Here is a 23,400-nt window from a genome sequence, read left to right on the forward strand (position 1 = left end):
TCTCCTGTTTCTTGTCACACTAGTTAAAAATAGTTCATTACAATCATCACATTAAAAAAAATGTACAGATCCCATTGCTTGGGAAATGCTGTAAACATTTAAATATATGATCTTTAGAGGACACTGACTCAATCCTTGGTTATTTGGTTAACTACTTTTTCATTCCTAGTTTTATCTGGTTAGATCTCAACTTGAGCTGGATTTAAACTGGCTGATTATTCTGAACAAGCGTTCCTAGGAAGGTGTAAACAGGTTAAAATGCTCGCTCGTTGGGTGAAATTATATTACTGATCATTCTCTGCGGCATATCGTCCTGTGTAACAAGACATGCTGCTGAGAGCAATAGCAGTCTATGAGCACATAAGGATCTAATACTGATCGCTGTACACTTAGGGAAATTTGGTGTTCCTGTCTAAAATCGGCAAACAACTAGCTGACTAGTGATCATTTAATGCCACAAGTCGGGGGGTGTAAACCCACCATTAGTGTTATTAGACAATAGGTAACAATTATAAAGCGATTAATGATCACAATGAATGTCAAAATATTTTTGCATTTGTCCAATTTCTCTGAAAGCAGAATAGTGAATAGTGTTGTGACAAATCATTCTTACCATCCAGTCCAGGCAGTACAGTCCTTCTCATAGCCAATACCAGGCCCAGTGGAGAACCAAACAGGAAAAAGTCTGACACCTCAAAGTCGAAACGGCCCAGGTTTTCTTCACAAAGATTGGAGCTACCACTTCTGGGAAAGTCCATATCATCCTTCATGACACTTGAATGGATGCTTGGAAAAAAGGAAAATAATAATAAAAAAAATATGTTCTTCTGATAATTAAAGGGATAATCTTACGGTCAACTAAGACCAGGAAGTGTAGCTTCAGTTTGGAGTTGCATAAGGGGTGTGTGCTAAGTTATTAAGTTATCCCCTAACCATAGGCTAACTGAATTGATTGCTGAGGATCACAGTGGTCAGACCCCCAGTGATCCCGAGAAGATCCCCATCTCAACGGATCATAGGCTGAGCATGTGCATCCTCTCCATTCATTCTTTATGGTAATGCTGGAGATAGCTAAGTATTACTCTTGGCTATTTCACAGTTATCCCATAGAGCATGGGTCATCAACCTCTGGCTCGGGAGCCACAAGTGGCTCGGGGGCTCATGATGTGTTGCTCGTGACTGCCTGCCAGCTTCTAGATGGTGAATTTTGTAAGTAGTCCTGCACAAAAGAGCAGATCTGAATGTTCATATTCTGGCTTAGGGGATTTGGAGATAATTTAAGCATGGTAAGCTGGAGACCGAATGATCCTGTCAGAGGAGGTGCTTGAACCTTGATGCAACAGTGTGGTGAGAGTGATCATGATTGATGCGAGAATACTGAATGGAGGTATAGCGGGAACCTCTGGATCTTGGAACTGTATACTGTCTCGGTGTGATTTCTATGGACAGCTTTGGCTGTCATGATACCAGCAGTGGGGGCTATGTGTGTTGCTACTGTGAGGGGGGTGGAAGCTGGATGTGGATCGTGACTCTCTCTTAGACCTAAATGTGGCTCGCGACCCTCTCTCAGAGCTGAATATGGCTCTCAAGGTCAGAAAGGTTGGGGACCACTGCCATAGAGAATGGAGCGGAGATGCACATGCTCAACCTCCGATCCATTTAGACGGGCTCTTCAGAACAATCGAATCACTAGAGGTCCAAACGGTCGCATCCCCAGCAATCAATAAGTAACCTCCTACCGCATAAATAGCTGGTAACTTATCAACTTTGTTCAAACCCTTTAAATATTAGAAACAAAAAAAGATAAATAACACTATGTAAAATCATAGGTATAAATTGTTATAGAAAGAAAGTTGAGCTCTGAGGAAATATAATTCTTATTTGCTCCTCAAACAGAAGTTATTTGGATATACGAGAATACTGATTAGATATTTGAAAAAACGTTTTGACAGTGAGGGTGATCAATGAGTGGAACAGGCAGCCACGAGAGGTGGTGAGTTCTCCTTCAATGGAAGTCTTCAAACATAGGCTGGACAGACATCTGTCTGAGATGGATTAGTGAATCCTGCATTGAGCAGGGGGCTGGACCAGATGACCCTGAAGGTCCCCTCCAACTCTAACATTCCATGATTCTGTGAGTCTCGGATGGTAGTCCATTTACAGAATACAGTGAGTCAAAGGAGTAACTTGAATCTCCTAGGCCTCAATAAAAAATCTGTAACACAGACTCTCACCTACCATATACCATTTATAATACTGGTGCTATCGTCTGAGGCAGAGGGGTCTTTGGGCTCCATAAAGCACCAGACTCATTTTTGACTGACGCTTCAGAAAGCTCTATAGCTATGCCCAAAGTCATAGTAAAAAGGACCTCTAGCCATGCAGGAGAATTTCCCACCAGCTCTGAAGGCTAAGATGAGACATACTTGTAAGGTAACGATATTAACAATAGTGTTACATTAGGAAACACATAAAATACAAAGACCAAATATAAAGATATCTCCATTCAAACAATAATTCTGCCATGCAGTAAAAGCCGGCAGGACACTCATCATTCTGTAAGAACATGTATTTACCTGGACAGGAACGCATGGTGTTGTGTTATGGTATCGCAGTCATAGGTGGAAGAATCACTCTGTTTCCTCAGTAAAGGCGGCCGGGGTTCTGCAATGTCCAAAACTCCTGAGATGTCAATATTGCTTTTACTGAGTCTCTTCGTACCTCGCAGGTTGGCATTGCTCTCACTTGATAGAATAGGATTATCCTAGTGGAATGATAGAAAAAGAAGAACATAACTGCAGAGCCCTTGTAAACTAAGGCAGTCATTACGTTATCTTTAGGTGCAGTAATAAACTGCAGCATTAAAGGGAACCTGTCATTATACTGTGTGCAAAAATTATTAGGTCTTTATGGACTGATGAGAGTGACTCATGACAGACCAGATGGATGTATCCGTGGCTGGATCAGTGTCAGACACAGACCTCCACTTTGCCAGCAAGGTGGAGGTGGGACATTTCTATGGGCTGGTATTAAAGATGAACTTTATGTATCAGCTGACAGGTTCCCTTTAAAGAGGAAAGAATAATGACCCGGCCACTTCCTCACTTGACCTAAACCCTATTGAGAACTTGTGGGCCCCAGAAAAAGAAACTGACAGACCCCATGGATGGAGCTTATGGCTTTTATTGAAATAAAGGGCATCTATACTGTTCACTGATATTTTGTTATGAAAATGACAGAAATTTATTTTTGTAGATTTTGAGCTGTTTGATAATTATTCTCACTTTAACAGATGGAAATAAACAATTGTGATGGGAAATTTACAGTTTTCATTTACTTACATAATAATTCTGCACATTTAGGCTGTCTGCCCATGATGCGTTTTTTAAGCGTTTCCACAGCAGCAATTCCGCTGCAGAAACGCTTAAAAAGCGCTTGGTAGAAGGCCTGCCATGTTCCCCAATGATAATCCACATGTGCTGTGCACATGCTGCGGAAATTTCCGCTGCGGATTATCATTGCGAAAAAATCCGCAGCACTACCAATTATTTTACAGAAGCGCTGCATTTTCGCCGCCATTGACTTGCATTGGAACGCATGGAATCCGCATCACTGCATCTGTGCATGCGGATTACATGCGTTTCAATGTGCGGATGGTACCCGGGTCTGGAGGACAGGAGACTCTGCTCCGGGCCCAGGTACCATAGAACCTGTAAAAAAAAGAATAAAATAAAAAATAAATATTATATTTACCTTCTGATGGCCTGCGGTGCGCTTGTCTTCGCTTGCCAGCAGCTCGTGGTAGACTAAAAGACCTGCGGTGACGTCATTTAGTCATGTGATGGGTCACGCGACCGCTGGCGTCGGCAGGTCCTTTAATCTACTGCGAGCTGCCGGCAAACCGAGACAAGGACACCGGGGGCCATCAGAAGGTAAGTATAGATTTATTTTTTATTTTTTACCATTCTTTCGGTCACAGTATATAAATCCATGCTGTTTTCATGGATTTATATAGTGTGACCAAGTTGTCAAGCACATTCCAAGTGATGCTAAAATCGCTTGGAAAGCGCTTGACAACCCCCATGCGGAAATGCAAGTGAAGAACGCTTCACATCCGCTTGTCCCTGGCAGGAAAAACGCATGTACAATCCGCATGTACAATCCGCATGTACAATCCACATGTACAATCCGCATGTGTTTTTTCTGCCAGGGAGATGCAGAAACGCTCAGGAAAAATCCGGAGCATTTCTGCATCGTGGGCACATAGCCTAATAGTTGTCTAATAATTCTGAACACATAGATATTCTCCTAAGAAAGACACAACCTCATTTTTACTTTAGGTTTCAGATTTATTAACCTTTTGGATTGACCGACAGCTCTGTAGTAGTTCGATAATGCAATTAATCACAAAAATGCAAATTTCCTAATAATTGTACCCACAGTGTATAGATTCATGCTGCCTGAACCACACACAGCAAGAATCAGGCACCGGCTGCCCGATTGCTGGGAGTGAGGTATGTTTTATACTAAATGCTTCAGAGAAAATATAGTCTGAAAGCTGCCATCAGACAGGCAGCTGAGTCACACAGTACCTGGCAAGTTCCTGCCCTCCCAACTCCAGTTGATTGACAGATCTCTGCCTATTTAACTACATAAGAAGAGGTCTGTCAGTGTAGGAGAGCTGGACACAGAGAAATCAGCTGGGGACCAGCCTCAGACTAGTCAGCCGAGACACTATATACTCCTGTATGGTGAACATTGGACATAATTTCAAAAAATATCACAGTAAAAGATAATGCCTTACCAACACCAGGTCAGATTATCAATGCACTGCAGGATGCAGCAAGCCTCCATGATAAAGGCGGGGGCAGCACATGTGCAAAATACTGATGCAGACAGCCACTCACTAACCTACCAATTCATGGAGGGGGTGTCTGTGTAGTATTATACATGCACACCGATGGAGTCTGCATAGGGCGCCAGTCACATAGATATGTGTGATGCACAGTATAATACTACACAGCCACCCCCTCTATGAATTGTTAGGTTATTGAGTGGCTGACTGCATCAGTATTTTGCACCTGTGCTGCCCCCGCCATTATCATGGAGGCTTGCTGCATTGGTAATCTGACCTGGTGTTGGTAAGGAATTATCTTTTACTGTGATACTATATACACCTGAACTCAATATCTCCAAATCTATCCTATTATAGGGGAACCCACAAACCTGACCAAATATGAAATACCGGATATGTTGTCCCCGGCTGATGCTGATTGGACAATTAAAGAGTAACCATCAGTTTAATAAAAAATTAAAAAAAATAATAGTATATGTGAAAATAAGAAACGTAATATATCTTAGTAGAGGAATCTGCTTCTTTCTCCATCAGGACTGATCGTTCATTCTCAGAATTCTCAATTCAAGGGTAAAATCGGTATTCAGAGAGGTTTTACCCATGTATTCAAAGTAAAAGATCATTTCAGGAGGAGAAAGAAGGAGATTTCTCTGATAAGATACTGTATATTACAGAGTTGCTTATTTTCATGTATATTATTGATTTATGAAAAAAAAAGAATTAAAATGACGATCACTCTAAGTCTCAAGTATATCTGTTAGATCTGCCAGGTAAATCACCTTGGCTCAGGTTCAGGTTACACTTAGTGGATTTGAAGCTCCCTGTGCAATGAGACGTGACTGATAAACATCTTCTCCCATCACTCAGGTGATATCAAGTAGTAGATTTGCAGAACGCACAAGGTCATGTTATGTATTAAATTAGAATTGTACCATTTGGGAATTTTACTCCTGGAAATGTAATATTCCTTATGTCTGTGTTGCATTCAGCATTCACACACTATTCCTAGGTGAGGTATAGTCCCAATTGCAGTTTATTAATCTCTGCAAATTATATATTATATACAGTGTCAGACTGGGGTGCCAAGGGCCCAACAGTAATACTGACTCTTGGGGCCACTGCTCAGCTACATGCAAATATTACATTACCCTCATTCACAAATTTACAGAATAATAAACAGAATAGTTTATTTAAATAAATGATGAGATTCTGCCTTTGTACTTAGTGAATCAATTGTATTGTGCTCATACAGTGGTGAACTCGCCGGTGGGAATTCACAGGGGCCCACCGGGGAATTCACCTGTTCTCCAATGAGCCAGTCTGAGCCTGGTCATGTGCATACGATTCTGGCACTGATTTGTGCCTGAAAAAAATAATGAAGGAAAGAAAATAAAAATTAAAAAATAATGATATCAATTCAAAAGCAGGTTCTTCTGAATTACAAATGAAAATATGTTATGTTTCGATATGTTTGAGGGACTTGCTTAGCACCAGCAGCAAGTCTAGGACTAGGTTCACACTTGATTGAGCCTCTGACGTCTTCACTGTTTAGATGACAGCCACCCTAATAAAAACCAAACAAACCCCTATAATCATTGGGGGTCTGTCTGATGTTGTTTGTGTTCATCATGTTTCCTTGAAGAAAGCCAGGTCTCTGAAGACTCGTGTGAACCCAGCCTAATTTCCAGATCTCCACAGTCAAGGTTTATTCTGTAGAAGGGATGGTGGCGCATGCAGAAATTAATTTACACACCCATGAACTCATCATCAATGACAGCCCAGCAGGAATACATGCCAGTTCAGTAGCAGAGGAGATGGAGAATTATATATTGAATTGAGAGCTGACCTGTTTGCTTCCATACATTAGTATGGTGCGATTCTATAATTTGTAGTTGTGCAATGTTTTGTGTGGGCGGAAAAGAGCAGAGGATTTGTTTCAATGTGATGGTGGATGTATGAAAATGAGCGAATTGCTGACAATGCAATTCCTCAAAGTAAGTCTGTGATGGGGAAATGAGACTGTGAGCACTACTGGTCAGCCATATGCCGGATGTAATATGTAAGCAACAGAAATAACTAAATAGGGATAGGGCTCCATGAGACTATAAGAATAAAAATGCATGCTACTATATTTGAGAAAAAAAGATTTGCAGACCCATTGGCTGCACAAGACAGCGGGAGAAACGCCGCAATGATCATGTCGCACCAGGCTTATGGCTTTGGGGACGCAGGCAAGTAGGAGAAGATTTCTACGTTCCTGAAAATATTTTTATTCAACTCTACAAGCTGTCTACCAACCAATGTAAAAAAAAAAGTATATATCATAACATTTTACATGTCTTCAAACCATTGCAAAAAATGTTACAGATTTTCCAAAGCAAAACATTAGATTTTCAGAACAGTTACTTTAGATTTATGAACCAAATTTCACTCTAGAGTCCTAATATTTGAGACTAGTGAGCTGCTTTAGTGTAAATGTTAATAATATAGATTATATGCATACAATTCAACATAGGGTTAAACAGTTTGATTAGCAGATATTTTTTAAAAACAGATGCAGAAACATAAAAGGATTTTATTTCCTAATAGCAGTATCAAGTTTAACCACTAGATGGCAAACACACTACTGTCCTAGTTATAGATTGCAGGACACTTCATTAGCATAGTAAGAAAAGTCTAGACTACTTGTTTTATACTATCAGAATTATTTCCACAGCAAAACATTATGAACTGTATTTATAAACTACTTCATTAATGACCATAGATGATTCTTCTACAAAAGTTTGCTTACTTGCTTATACTAACAGTGATGTTCATGTATAGAAGCAGTCTAAAGGTACAATGTTGTAGGTTACATTTAGAAGTAACTGGCATTCACAGTTGAAGATTATGGTGTTTACAAACATTTTCTGAAATATTTCTATTTTTTTTCGCTCATGAGCTGGAGCTTTCTTATATAGAGCATAGAAACTGTATGGACAACACATTGCATGCATCTGCTGAGAGGAATTTTATCATAATGTGAAATTTTTGATCAGAAATCACTTTAAGGGTTTTTCCACTACTTGCACAACCTCTTCTTTATTTAAACAGGGCCCAAAGCTAGCCATTCACATGAGAAAACGTACAGGTGAATGTTTGTTTGGCCGATTGCTGAAACGAACTGCCCGATCCTTATCCCCAACTGCGAGAACCTTCTATTCAACTTACTGATCCTTCTCCCTAACAGCCTGAGCCTTTTCCCCATTCATAACAATGGAGTAATCAACATACATGGTATAAATACAAAAAAATATATTTTTATTTATACCATGTATGTTGATTACTCCGTTGTTATGTATGGTTGTCCTGAGGAAGGAGTCGGTGGACTTTGAAACGTGTAGACAATAAAACCTACATTTTTATCCATACTAATGGTTTGTCGTGACTCCTGAGAGCGCAGAAACAACTTCCTTTCCCAGTATCTATCTCTGACAATTCTTCTTCTCAACTGACTTGATCTTTCTCCTGAACTATCTGATCCTTCTCTCCAACTGCCTCACGCTTCTTCCCAACTGCCTCATTGTTCTCCCCAACTGCCCGATCTTTCTCCCCAACTGCCCACTCCTTCTCCCCAACTGCCTGATCCTTCTCTCCAACTGCCCAATTCTTCTTCTCAACTGACTGATCCTTCTCCTCAATTGCCTGATCCTTCTTTCCAACTGCCCAATCCTCCTCCCCAATTGCCCAATTTTTCTTCATAACTACCAAATCCTTCTCCCCAACTGCCTGATCCTTCTTCTAAACTGCCTGATTCTTCTTCCCAACTGACTTATGCTTCTTCTGACCTGCCTGATCTTTCTCACCTTCTGCTTGATCCTTCTCTCCAACTGCCTGATTCTTCTCCCGAACTGCCCATTTCTTCTCCCCAACTACTCGTTCCTTCTTCTCAACTGCCTTATCTTTATCACAACAACATCTGTCACAGGAGAGTTAAGAGGTCCCCATACACATATGGTCAGCTGTTCCCACTGAAATTACCAGGTGTGTCCGAATTTTGAGTAATGTGTATAGAAGCTTTTAAGCAGTGAAGATACATTCCCTGTCATGGTGAATCACACTACAATTCACGGTTAACAATTTAGCAGTACAAAAAAGAATAATTCCATCATAAAAGTCAAAATTGGCAGCAGTAAAATGCTGTGGAGATGGAATAATGGGACAGCATTTCTTTGTCAGATACAATGACAATGGCAGCTGAATTCCATTGGTTGGCAAAGCTTGGTGTAGAAGTACTATCAGGCACAAAAAGGCAATTATTAAAGGATGTCTTTTCCTTATGGTCTGGGCTGGATTATACTTCACACCTCTGGGGTTGGTGCAGGAACTTGTGTACATGGCCATGTGCTGTCATGCAAACAATGATCATGTATGGTGCCTCCTAAGTAATATAAATGCATTTCATTTTAACTCTGTGTGATTTTAGGATAAAATAGTTTTGGTGTGGTTTTCTTAATGGGAGAAGACTAAAGTTTCAGTCATTTTTGCCTTTACAATCACAAGATATACAGTACAGACCAAAAGTTTGGACACACCTTCTCATTTAAAGATTTTTCTGTATTTTCATGACTTTGAAAATTGTACATTCACACTGGAGGCATCAAAACTAGGAATTAACACATGTTGAATTATATACTTAACAAAAAAGTGTGAAACAACTGAAAATATGTCTTATATTCTAGGCTCTTCAAAGTAGCACCTTTTGCTTTGATGACTGCTTTGCACACTATCTGGGGCGGCTGACGGCTGGTGTTTCTAGCCTGGGAGGGGGCCATTATTCATGGCACCCTTCCTGGGCTATTAATATCAGCCCCCAGCTGTCTGCCTAGCCTTTGCTAGCTATTAAAATAGGGGGGACCCCACGTCATTTTAATAGCTAGTAAAGGCTAGGTATTCAGCTGGGGGCTGATATTAGTAGCCTGGGAAGCTCCGTGGGTATTACCCCCTTCCCAGGCTTCAAACATCTGCCCCAGCCGTCTGCTTAACCTCCGCTAGAGACTAAAATTATGGGGGATCCCACGTCATTTTTTTTTTAAATAAATCCTTTATTTTAACACTAAATGACATTTGAGGAGTTAATAAAGATGCAGTCCCTAAATTATTATTTATTTTTTAATAAATTTTTCCCAAAACTTTTGACGTGGGCTTTGCCATATTTTTGTATGCCAGCCAGGTACAGCATCCAGCTTCTATGAACGCGCCATTTTCCGGGGCGGCTGCGGACTGCAATTTTCAGCGGGGGGGGGGGGGGGCAATATAGGGAAGCCCTTTTTTTCTTAATTATTCCATAAATTTCATGAAATAATTAAAAAAAAAAAAACGTGGGGCTTTGCCCTATTTTTGTGTCCAGCCAGGTACAACAAGGCAGCTGGGGGCTGGAATTCGCAGCGCAGGGAGGCCCAAGCTTTCTGGGCCCCACCCGCTGCAAATTGCAGTCCGCAGCCGCCCCGGAAAATGGCACGTTCATAGAAGCGCCATCTTCTGGCGCTGTACCCAACTCATCCAGGGCCCTGGTGCGGTGGCTCACTGGGTAATAAAGGGGTTAAGGCCAGCTTGGCATTATCAGCTGGCCCTAAGCCCGAAATTCATGGGGTCACGCCAATATTAGACATGACCGCCATGAATTTCTAGTAAAGTATTTAAAAAAAACACAAACACCCAGAAAAAAGTCCTTTAATTGAAATAAAGACACAATTCTTTATTGTTCTAAATTAAACCATACTTACCATCACGCCCATTCCAGCTGAAGCCAACGATCTCCTGCAATAAAAGAAAAATAATAAAGCAACCTCATCCTTACCTTTCCATGGTTCCCACGACAGCTTCAGCTCTGCTACATCGAGATGACAGGCTGGACCGCAGCAGAACGCTGCCATCCAGCCTGTCATCCCGCAGACACTGAGAAGCGCAGGCATGCTTGCGCTCCTCAGTGTCTGGCTGTGACGGCATAAAGATGAGCCGAGGTCATGTTCAATGAACTCAGCTCACCTCATGCACGTCACTGACAGCGTGGGAAAATTCTCCTGCACTCAGCGCTTCAGCGTGAGAATTTTCCCACGCTGTCAGTGACGTGCATGAGGTCAGCTGAGTTCATTGGACATGACCTCACCTCATGTATGTCACTGACAGCGTGGGAGAAGTCTCACGCTGAAGCGCTGAGTGCAGGAGAATTTTCCCACGCTGTCAGTGACGTGCATGAGGTGAGCTGAGTTCATTGAACATGACCTCGGCTCATCTTTATGCCGTCACAGCCAGACACTGAGGAGCGCAAGCATGCCTGCGCTTCTCAGTGTCTGCGGGATGACAGGCTGGATGGCAGCGTTCTGCTGCGGTCCAGCCTGTCATCTCGATGTAGCAGAGCTGAAGCTGTCGTGGGAACCATGGAAAGGTAAGGATGAGGTTGCTTTATTATTTTTCTTTTATTGCAGGAGATCGTTGGCTTCAGCTGGAATGGGCGTGCCAGTAAGTATGGTTTAATTTAGAACAATAAAGAATTGTGTGTTTATTTCAATTAAAGGACTTCATTCTGGGTGTTTGTGTTTTTCTTTAACTTTGACTATGGGGTTAGTAATGGGGGTGTCTTATAGACGCCTCTCCATTACTAACCTGGGCTTGATGTCAGCTGGCATTATAAGCTGACATCAACCCCAGCCCTATTACCCCCTGCCACCGCACCAGGGCAGCGTGGAAGAGCGAGGCTAAGTGCCAGAATTGGCGCATCCTATGGATGCGCCATTTCTGGGGCGGCTGACGGCTGGTGTTTCTAGCCTGGGAGGGGGCCAATATTCATGGCACCCTTCCTGGGCTATTAATATCAGCCCCCAGCTGTCTGCCTAGCCTGTGCTAGCTATTAAATTAGGGGGGACCCCACGTTATTTTTTTGGGGGGTTCCCCCATTTTAATAGCTAGTAAAGGCTAGGTATTCAGCTAGGGGCTGATATTAGTAGCCTGGGAAGCTCCGTGGGTATTACCCCCTTCTCAGGCTTCAAACATCTGCCCCAGCCGTCTGCTTAACCTCCGCTAGAGCCTAAAATTACGGGGAACCCCACGCCAATTTTTTTTTTAAATAAATCCTTTATTTTAACACTAAATGACAAGTACAGTAATCAACACGGTCACTGTACTTCATATATATGTGACTGACATGTTTCTATCTATCTAATCTATGTGTGAAGCTCTATTCTGTCTGTTATAAATTGTCGGGTACCGCTGCTGAATTGCCGGCCGGCTTTTTTAAAGAGACGGTGCACGAAAACACTAATATTTTTTTAAATAAATCCTTTACACTATATGACAAGTACAGTAATCAACACTGTCACTGTACTTCATATATGTGTGACTGACATGTTTCTATCTATCTAATCTATGTGTGAAGCTCTATTCTGTCTGTTATAAATTGTCGAGTACCGCTGCTGAATTGCCGGCCGGCTTTTTTAAAGAGACGGTGCACGAAAACACTAATATTTTTTTAAATAAATCCTTTACACTAAATGACAAGTACATTAATCAACACTGTCACTGTACTTCATATATATGTGACTGACATGTTTCTATCTATCTAATCTATGTGTGATTCTCTATTCTTTCTATTCTAAATTGTTGGGTACAGATGCTGAATTGCCGGCCGGCTTTCTTAAAGAGACGGTGCACGAAAACACTAATATTTTTTAAAATAAATCCTTTACACTAAATGACAAGTACAGTAAGCAACACTGTCACAGTACTTCATATATATGTGACTGACATGTTTCTATCTATCTAATCTATGTGTGAAGCTCTATTCTTTCTGTTGTAAATTGTCGGGTACTGGTGTATGCCGCTGATGAATTGCCGGCTTTTCATGTCATTCTACATTATTCTTAGTTGTTTTACTTCATGTAGAATTAACCTACAAGGAAAGAAAGGGTTTATTTTCATTCCGATATTTGTGTCCCATTGACTTGCATTGGTTTCCGGTATCGGAATCGGCGATATCCGATACTTTTTGGGTATCGGCCCGATCCAATCCGATACGATATTTCCTGATATCGGAAGGTATCGCTCAACACTAATTATGATCCTTCTTCATGGCATATAAACCTCTCCTAGGATGCCATAACTGTATGGAATTTAATGGGAATGAATTCAGAATGACCTCACAAAGAAATATAACTTATTAGAAAAAGTTAATTTTGCCCTTATACAACACCCTATATATGAGCTTTCTTGCCCCTCTGTTGTTAAGCCATGTAGGAAGGGTAACATCAGTTAAACCAGAATAAGTTTTATAATGTAATTGCATTTTTAGAGATCCTTTCAGAATAATCTGTCCTGTGTGTATACAAGTAATAAAATTTTCTGGCCATTATATGACTTGTATCCTGGATGATTAGAAGTTATTCCCTCTGCCCTAGAATCTTTAGGAGTTTCCCATTGTGTTGTTCTGCCTTTGGTCCCATCTTCTTCTCCTCCCCTTTCTTCTCCACAGAGCTTTATAAGACAAAGGTGTCATTTGATCACTGCAGACAGATTTGTAGACATATTTGAAATGTTTTTGTGAGTGAATGACTAGAGCAGGAGAATAAAAGTGACTGATATGTGAAGAAAGAAGAATAGTTCTGCGATATGATGATATGATATATTCAAACATTTCTTATCTTCATTTATACTGTGGATTTCTGAAAAAAATTGAAGTGTAGTTACTATTCAAATAAAACGTAAATGTAAGATCTAATGATAGCTCATGAACTAACATCGCGCACTATGTATGAAAATAATAACAGTATCTGCCTTGGGAAATACATCGCATAAGAGCTCAGTGACCCTGTCAGCTAATGTATCATACCAGGCTCAATTCCGGAGAGTGTAATGAATTGATAGCAGAAAACCATCCTGTTTTCTCTAAAACGTCTTAAAAGCCACCGCTGACACAAGGTGAAGGTCAGGTCTTTGTAAATGAAGTATGGATATAGCATGGATATTGTGAGATACAACTGCAAGTTTAAGTGGGGGGGGGGGGGATATGCAATAAATAAAAGTCCTGGGGCAAGTTCTGTTAAATGGATAAATCCTCAAAAAAAGAAATCTTGGAATATTTTTAATATATTGATTTTGAAAGGTTACGCAATAACATGAAAAATAGAAATAGTAGAGAATCTGAAGGGGTTAAAGGGAATCTGTCATCAGGATTTCACACACTAAACTATTTATATGTCCATGTAGCTCTTTCAAAGATAAGCCCAGCAATACCTTTGCATTGAGAGTCTGTTCCTTCATTACTGATAATCAGCATTTGAATTGATATGCAAATGGTTATAAATAATAGATCTCAAGCCTCTGTCACTCCAGCTCTATTCCCCACCCAGTGCCACCCCCTCCTGCATGACTTTACCTGAAGTCACCCAGCATAGGGGATGTCAGTCAAGCAGGAGGAGGAGGAGGCGGTACTGGGTGGGGCATAGAGCTGGAGTGACGGAGGCTCCAGCTCTATCATAGCCTTTGCATATCAATTCAAGCTCTGATTTGTCATGTAAAGCTGTTGCTGGACTTTTCTTTGAGCTACATGCACATATTAATAGTTTGGTGGGGTGAAATCTTGCTGATAGTCTCCCTTTAATAGTATATGTTTCAGATATAATTATCAGTATGAATGTGTTCCTTTTTTGTTGCTTGGGGATAAATACTGTATGAATGGATCATCCTTTAAGATATCATTTAATGAGTATCTTCAGACTGTAAATGAAAGTTTCTCATCTAGAATTTCAAAATTACTGCTGTATGCTGTTTGTTGCCTAATTTTGCTTGCAGACTGCATACTGCATTCATTTCAATATGAGACAAAGTAGGAAGAGTTAGCATGAATTAGTTAAAGGAAATCAGCAGTTTTCTTTTTTGCTGTGTAATCTGAAGACAGCACGCGATATTGACTGAAATCCAGATTTCTGTGTTTACTTATAATGAAGGTTTCATCACCAAGACATTATCAATGCCAGGAAGGGACTGGTGCTTGAGTGAGCAGTTGTCTGTCCAAACCTCTTCTATAATGATCACAATGTACAGTTAGTGAAATAGGAAGGCTTGCAGCACAAATGGCTGGTCTTTGAAGGGAGAGGCTTTGCAAAAGTACTGTACATAAAAATGAAATAGCAATGTGTAGTCATTTTATACCCCATAGACCTATTCTTCCTTGCATTATAATTAATCAAAAACAGAAATGGATCCAAAATAAACGAATAAGAAGGAAAATAAACAGTTTGGCTAATTCTTTTTGCGATGATTTATTCCTTTAATTCATTCATTGGTTTGCAAAATGGATCTTGCTCATTTTACTGCAGCATTCTGATGGAGAGCAAAGTTCTCCAAACTTCTATATTCTCAGTGTTGTATAGAAGTGATTTTACACATAAGTTCCTCTGACTTTTCATAAAAGAATTATCTAGGACATTCTTGCAGTTTTTTGTTTGATTCAGTGAAGCCCCTTAACGGCAATAACTGTTCTGGGTACAGGAGGATTAGAGCACTTGATTTTTGCTGACAATGCGATCTTTCAAAAATATTTTGAATTCTGCCCATGTACAGACAGGGATTATACAGAGCTTGAGGAACATAGAAAACCCTTTGCAGCATATAATGCTTTTTCATTGTTGCTCTTCAAAAAAGACTAAAGTTAAAAAGACTAAAATGTTAGAATCGTAAGTGGACAAAATCATAAAGGTTGGCAGAGGTGAATGTATATATATATATATATATATATATATATATATATATATATATTTACCATTTTGCCTGGCCCTCTACAGTTCAGCAAAATAGAAACCTTAGCTGGCTTCCATTTTGCTGAATGATTTGCAAAAAAACAAAATCTGTTTTCTGAAAAATTACATTTTTTGTAAAATTCGAGGAGAATTATGTTTCCCTAAAATAAACTCTTACATCTCTAATTACAGGTATTGTGCATTTGGGCAAACTCTTCTCAGATCTCCGCTCCTTTTACCATATGTACACGAGAGGTTCTCTCATTGGGAGCCCCCAAATCAGCTTTTTCTGATTGAGAGTACCGTGATATTTATGATGTTTTTACTACAAGAGTCTAAGTAAAACCATTCTCAACGGGAACCTGTGCCTAATTGTTTGCAGTGATCATCCTCTCAGTCCTTCAAGTTCGATGCCACATTTCATAGATATGCTAAATATTCACTGTAAAAGGTCTACAAAGAGCCACCACTTTACCAATAATACTTTGTATGTAGTCTAGTAGGCTCAGGAATAAAACTTTGGTTATTTCAATTTAACCAGTAAAGTTTCAGGCGATGTGAATAATTCTGCTGATATGATTAGATTAGGACTTTAATTATTGCTTGTAAATTGAACAACTGACATTGCAGTATATTTGAAAAATTTTCTATCAAATTTATCTCAGTAGTAGAGTAAAATATTTACAGTAATATTAATAATGTATCATACAATGAAATCTTTATTAAGCAGTTCACCAGTTTATCACTGGCTGAAAGGCTGCCTTCTGATGGTTGTCCTGCCTAATTTATTTCTTCATCTTCACATTTAGCTTCTTCTGCCTTTCCTTTGCTAAAGGTTATAATCAAGACAGGATTGTCAGGAGCAAGACAGTCTTTTAATGCATCTCATCTAATTACTTACCTTGTCAATATGGGTCTTGACATTACCTAATACTCTCTTTCTACAATATAGATTTATTTCATCCTGACGTCAGTACTTGACATTACAAAATGTAGAATAACTGATTTACTGTAAAAGATAGGAGGTTGTAGGTCACATTATTGTAATTATGAAACAAAGTTCTAAAGCCACTTAGATCTAATCAGGTTTATCTCCTAGCTTAGGTAAAGCCACAAGGCGTGGAACTACAAGTTCCACTGTTACCTGCCTTTACGGTTTTTCAGACTGTAAGCAGCATAGTATATGTAAGTAATATATGTAGGTACTTGGGAGTGTAACCAATGGAAATAACCTATGCAAAATGTTTGGATCCCCATTGAACATCCCACGCAGAGAATTATTTAAATATGAAAAAGATAAATATAGTGTTATGATTGCGTAGTGACTCACTCAGGAAATAGGTAAAGCTAAAAACTGCAACTGACCCTGCGGATTCCTGTACAGACTAGAGATCCTGACCCTGCAGTCCCTATTGGTTCATGCGTGAGCTGAGATAGCCATAACCACAGACTTGAACATGGCAACTCGGACTAAGCTGCCTGAAAGATCATTGAGTGCTTAACATGAAAATTACCTACAGAAGGGAAAGTGTGCTCAAATGGGAAAAGGTCCCAGAGTGAGTAAAATAAACCACAAAATACAAAATAAAGAATGTATGTAAACTAAAGAATGAAATACGTACTTTTAGAAAATAGGCCACCTATTTCCTAAAAAGAAACAGAAGATAGGGCAGGGGGGAAAATTACAAAAACAGCAAAGAAATAAACCTTAGCTGGTCTTTCACCAACTGGCTTTAAACTACAGCAGTATGGCTGGACATCCAAATGAGACCAGGATAACAGAAACTAAACACCCAAAGAAAAGGTTAATCTGCTGTGGTTTGGCAGACAGAGAAGCCAACTACAAAGCACATTCTCAAGGGTTCAAACCCAGAAGCATGACAGTAATGACAGTACCCCTCTTTCGAGGGGCGACTGGACCCACTGAAATCCCTAACCGCTTATGCCGATGACACAACACCTTCACCAGGCGATCTGAATGCAAAATTTCGCATCATTCTCATAAGGCAAAAGAAACCCTGTCGGAGCCTGGCGAGAGGCTTTGGACCTGGTGTAATAGTGAGGAAGGGTGTAACCTTCCCCTGGGACTGAAGTAGTTAGAATTACATATCCCCATGTACGGCTTGTATACTTTGGTGGGACGGCTAGTATACTTTTTTTGATCAAAAATAGTTCACTAAGTACCCTATATTTAATATGCAACTTTGCTTTACATTTATATATAATGATGGTAGGGTATGAGATATATTTTTTGTCTTTTGTAGGTTTTGCTTCTTTTTGCTAGTGTGAACATGCTCCTATTTCTTGCATGTGTACCATCTTAGACCTCAGTTCACATTGCTTGGTTTTTTACATATCCCCATAGTTAGGCACTTTCTGAACTGCTATTAGGTCAAGTTACGGGTTTAATTTCAGTGGCGCAGTCAGGAGGAATGCACCTTCATCTGCAGCATGGGCCGCCTTCATGAAGGAACAGAGGGAGGCCCAGAAGACATGAACCTGTTGGAGAAATGTCCGTTGACCTTCCATTTCCTTTAATGGGACCTATGGTGGTGGTCCTTTACTGTTTGCCAATGAGGGCGGATCGTCCTATGTTAGACTAAGGGCCAGAAAAATAGGAGGACTGTTTCCCTACCTCCCAGATCGAGGAGGCCATAAGCAGCACCAAGTTGTGTGCCGATAAGAGCAACTCTCTTTATTTCTATTTTTATTGTTGATTTTTGTTGCGCCTGTTGCGCCTTTTTCTGCTGGAATTTGCAACGCTGAGGCATACTTGGAGGATGGATATCCTCTAATACTAAGAGACTTGCAGCCTAGCGGGAAGAACCGGTGACCCCCGCTAGGGCCAGGAAGAAAGAGACTCATGGGGTGTTTCCCTGTGACCGTGTGCCTCAGAATATTGAGGGCTATTGGTGTTTGACCTGTTTTAAAGATATGGACATGGACACTATGCTTCCAGGGTCTTACCAAGAAGGACCGGTACTCGTGAATTCTGTTGAAGGATATAACAATGGATTTTCTGAGTAGCTGTTCCAGGGCCCTTAACCAAGAAGGGCCGGTATCCACCTGAGAGGAAGATTTCAAGAATCGTTGAGTACTAAAATGTTTAGTAATTTAATATATGTTAAGTATGTTAATTGCGGTTTGTTGCCTGGTACGGTCGAAGATGGCATCATTAAAGTGTGGGGGAATGTAATAGTGAGGAAGGATGTAACCTTCCCCTGGGACTGAAGTAGTTAGAATTACATATTCCCATAGTTAGGCACTATCTGAACTGCTAGTAAGTCAAGTTACAGGTTTAATTTCAGTGGCGCAGTCAGTAGAGTAAGGGGAAACGTAGTGACAGGGATAGACATTGGGCATGTCTAGAGGTTAGATATAATTCCTTGTGGGGCTGCAGTACTTTTTATCAGCCACAAGATTCCACTGCTGGGCATAGTTGTCAGTGAGAGGCAAGGCAGTTGCTAAGCAGATGGCTTAGTGGGTGGAGCCTCTAGGTGTGCTAAAAATAGCTGCAGCTGTTATTTTTGAGTTCACTTGAAGCCCTGTCAGGGATGTGACAGGAACTCTTACACGAGGAAGTCCGGGGAAATTGGCTGCTAGGGTAAAGGGGGGCTCTCTGTTAGAACCCTCCTGTTTGTTTTTTCCATCTTGTGTTTTGCGGTCACGTGACCATCTGCCTTTATATTCCAGCTCTGCCTTTTTGGCTGTGCTGGACTTCAGTGTTGTTTGACTGTTTTGCTAGCCAGGTGCTTCTGTGCCTATCTCTGTCAGTTTGCTTTGTCCTTTTGGGACCTTTAGTACCTTTTTGTCAGTTTAGCTTTTTGTATTCTGCAACAACTTTCTCGGTTCAGGAGGTGTCCCATTTTTTTGTACCAGTCCTTAGTTCTTTTAGGGACCCCTTCCCTTTATTCTATAGGTCTTCGTTCAGACTAGCCTAGGACTAAGGTGGGTCCGTTCGCTAGGAACAGACAGCCCGCTATATCGTAGGGATTCAGCTTAGTCTTACTGTAGGGAAAGCTTTCCCCTTCTTTCCTTAGTACTTGTTGCAGATCATAACACTCTCTACCCTCAGACAGTGAATCTGTAGTGTGAATATCTCCTCACGCAGGAGTCCCATTAGCTGGCTGGAGAAACTCAACGGACATATTGACAACCCGGGGCACTTCTAGTCTGCAGGTAGCAGAGGAAAATAGGACTTCAGGATAAGCCGTGAGGGAGATAAAGGATCTGGACACACTCGCTGGTGAGGAACCGTCTCTTAGTCTAAGGAATAGAAACAGAGAGATACTTGTCAAACATGCTCCCGATGCTCCTCACTAGAACCTGAGTACGTCAAGTTATCATCCAAGAATATCACTACAAATTTACCCACCAAATAAGAAAATATAATTTATGAAGTTCTGAAACACTGCTGGAGCATTTTTCAAACCGAATGGCATCACTAAATTTTCAAAGTGACCCTCGGGTGTATTGAAGGCAGTCTTCCACTCATCATCTTGGCAAACAGATAAAAAATGATATGCCCCTCTCATATTCAGTTTAGAAAATCACTTGACCCTGCCAGTTGATTAAACAGATCAGGAATAAGAAGTAATTGGTATGGATTATGTACAGTAATCTTATTAATCTCTCTAAAATGCAAACAAGGAAGGAAACCTCCATCTTTTTTGTTATCAAAGAAAAAAACCCATAGTAACTGGAGAGGATGAAGGCCTGATGTGACCCTTGGAGATATTCTTTTGAACATACTCTTTCAAGACATCTCTTTCAGGAGTAGAAAGGTTAAACAGATGAGATTTAGGCAATTTGACCCCTGAGACAAAATCAAAAGCACAATCATAAGGACTATGAGGGGAAGAACTTCACATTCAGTCTCAGAAAAAACATTCTCAAAATCCTGAATAAAATATGGAATAAGAGATCTCATAGATGCCACGGATTTAGATAAACCACTGGAAAACAAAAATTCCCCCAAGACTTATCCTTGCCAGTCTCCCAATTGATGGTAGGATTGTATTTCACCAACCAGGGCATACCCAATGCAACTTTAGCTGGCAAGGAAGGGCACACATTCTCAAACTTAGAAGTAACATGACTTTGGGTAAGGGGAGAATTATCAATTGTGGATACTTGTATAAGATGACCAAAATTTTAAACTGTGTAACCACTTAGCAAAATCACTGTCAATGAGATCTAAGGCGGAAACTGAGTCAACAAATGCAGAGGTAACAATAACTCCATATTTGATAACCAAAATACAGTAGTGTGCATGAGAAATAACTTCAAACTTTTAGAACCAGTGACCTTACATATTAATGATTTAATTCTTTCTATTTACCTTTAAGAAATTCATTATTGTATCTAAAACAATGAATCATTACATGACCCATTCGACCCCAGTAAAGACAGAAACGAGCAGGTGTTTTAAGTTCCATTCCCTCCTTAGATTCTCTGCAGGCTCCAATTTGCATTGGTTCTCCTGCTTCAATAGGATGAGATTAAGAAGTCACTAAAACACCCTTAAATGTGCTCTTTTCCCTAAGATGTCTGTCCAAACTGACATGGCCTCATCCATGGACAACGGGGAGGGACTATAAACCATCATATCCATCATATCTCCTATCTGGCTAGAAAGACCCTGGCAGAATTGAAAGCGGAGAGCTGGGTCATTCTAGGAGGTTTCCACTGCACAGCATCTGAACTGAAAGCAGTAGTCCTCTACTTCACAATTTCCCTGTACCAACCTGTGGATCATTGATTCAGCAACAGCAACTTTATCAGGGATGTCATAAATGAGCCCCAAAGCAGAGAAAAAAGCTGACGAAAACACTGGAGAATCTTCAGTCAGAGAAAATGCCCAATCCCGAGGATCTCTACAGAGCAACGACAGAACAAAACCTACGCTTTGACTCTTTCCTCTGGATGAGGCAGGATAGAGACGAAAATGCAACTTACATGAAGAAAAATGGAAAACTTACTTCGGTCCCAGATGAAACAATCCGGTAAATTTGCCTTAGGCTCAGAAGATGGCTTAAGGTGTAGTACAACCTGTGTAGCGACGGATAATTCTTGAAATCTTCACAATATCTGCACTGGCCATAGGTTCCTTGCTATGGCTTCACAATACTTCTACCGGACATAAATACCTTGTTACAGCTTCATGATACCTCTAAAGGACAAAGGTACCTGAATTCATTTTCACAGTATCTGCACTAGCCATAGGTTCCTTGCTATGGCTTCACAATACCTCTACTGGACATGGGTATCTTGCTACAGCTTCATGATACCTCTAAAGGACAAATGTACCTTACTTCATCTTCACCATATCTGCACTGGCCATAGGTTCCTTACTATGGCTTCACAATACTTCTACCGGACATAAATACCTTGTTACGGCTTCATGATACCTCTAAAGGACAAAGGTACCTGACTTCATCTTCACAATATCGGCACTGACCATAGGTTCCATGTTGTGGCTTTACGATACCTCTACAGGACAGAGGTAACTTGCTATTACTTTATAATACCTCTACTAGACTATGGTACCATACTACATCTTCACGATACCTCTACTGGAGACTGGAGACTCTTCCTTCATTTCACATAGGGCAAACGTTTGCTTTATGCAGCTAAATACCCATGAGTGAGCTCAGTTACAACTATGGAAAACTGGATACATATGTGATTGAAAACTGCGAGATTTCACCATTATTTTTATATAAATTCTGTTTTTATATAGATAGTGACAAAAAATAGATGTAACATTTCTCTTTAACGTAAAGGAATTCTGCAAGAAAATACATCCTCTATGTAATATCTACTGTGCTAAAAGTAATCTAATAACAGAATCTGCTTTACAGGCAAGAGAAATAGATCTCTGTGGACAAATAACATTGTTATTAGCAGGTCTCCATTATTAGAATGTAATATATTGTGACATTTATTGCTGATACTTTAGAGTGCTCACGGTGCTGGTTAAATGCTTAATTTCAGAAGAAATTACTTTATTAGTGTATGAAAATGGATGTAACAAGAAATCATGTGGTTTTCTAGCCAGACAGATTAGGGACATAATCAAGTGAGCCCTAACCAATATGAGAAGCAAAGAAGTCTCGGAAACGAAGGCATACTTATTATGGCTGATGATTTATGTGCAATAAAATTTGTGTTCCTATGATACCTTCATCCACTTCGCTGTGTCTATTTGTCTCTACCTAAGGTGCTGAGTGTCAGGGGGTGCCAAAAAGTGTCTTTACCTTAGCCTGGTAATTAGATTTAGGTCTAGGGAAGAAAATGTAACCTTTGCTTTTGGTGAAAAAAAAGCTTTATTCTTATTCTGAAAACCTTCATAAAACATCTAAAGATCATCACCTCTTCCTTGTCCCTCAGTCTTTCCTTGTTCCTTTATCTTTAGGGCCTACCCTTTTCCTCCCACAGAGCCACATCTCTAGGGAACTTTAGATAAGGGGTTTCTTGTTGATTGTAGGTCTGGTAGAAAAAGTGCCTACACTGCCTTGATATGGGGCTGATTTATTAAGACTGGCGTTGAGCACACCAGTCTTAATAAAGGGGCCTGGTGGGGTAAGATGTACCAAATTCATTACGAGGTGCACATCACTTAATGAATTTGCAGCATCTTCTCATTGGCGTGGGAATCCATGAGCCTCACCAGAAATCCTATAACATTTGATTGATCTGGCATAATTTATACTACTAAAGTGACAAAATCGGCGAGCAGACTCCGCCACAACCCGCTCTGCCCTTGCTCTG

General features: G+C 40.4%; 1 protein-coding gene across 4 annotated transcripts in view; it reads right to left on the bottom strand.

The window, feature by feature from the left end:
- Positions 1-23,400, bottom strand: part of PITPNM3 (PITPNM family member 3) — a 901,527-nt gene that overhangs the window by 151,921 nt on the left and 726,206 nt on the right. For all 4 annotated transcript variants that reach the window (XM_073667825.1, XM_073667827.1, XM_073667826.1 and 1 more), the window contains 2 exons: positions 2,577-2,764; positions 614-786 (listed from right to left, as the gene is read on the bottom strand). In XM_073667825.1, the coding sequence (XP_073523926.1) occupies positions 614-786; positions 2,577-2,764 (361 nt within the window). The remainder of the gene's footprint in view (positions 1-613; positions 787-2,576; positions 2,765-23,400) is intronic.

Source organism: Phyllobates terribilis, unplaced genomic scaffold, assembly GCF_046119375.1.
Source record: "Phyllobates terribilis strain yellow unplaced genomic scaffold, ASM4611937v1 Scaffold_2__4_contigs__length_985480577, whole genome shotgun sequence".
In the NCBI taxonomy this organism is placed as follows: Eukaryota; Metazoa; Chordata; class Amphibia; order Anura; family Dendrobatidae; genus Phyllobates; species Phyllobates terribilis.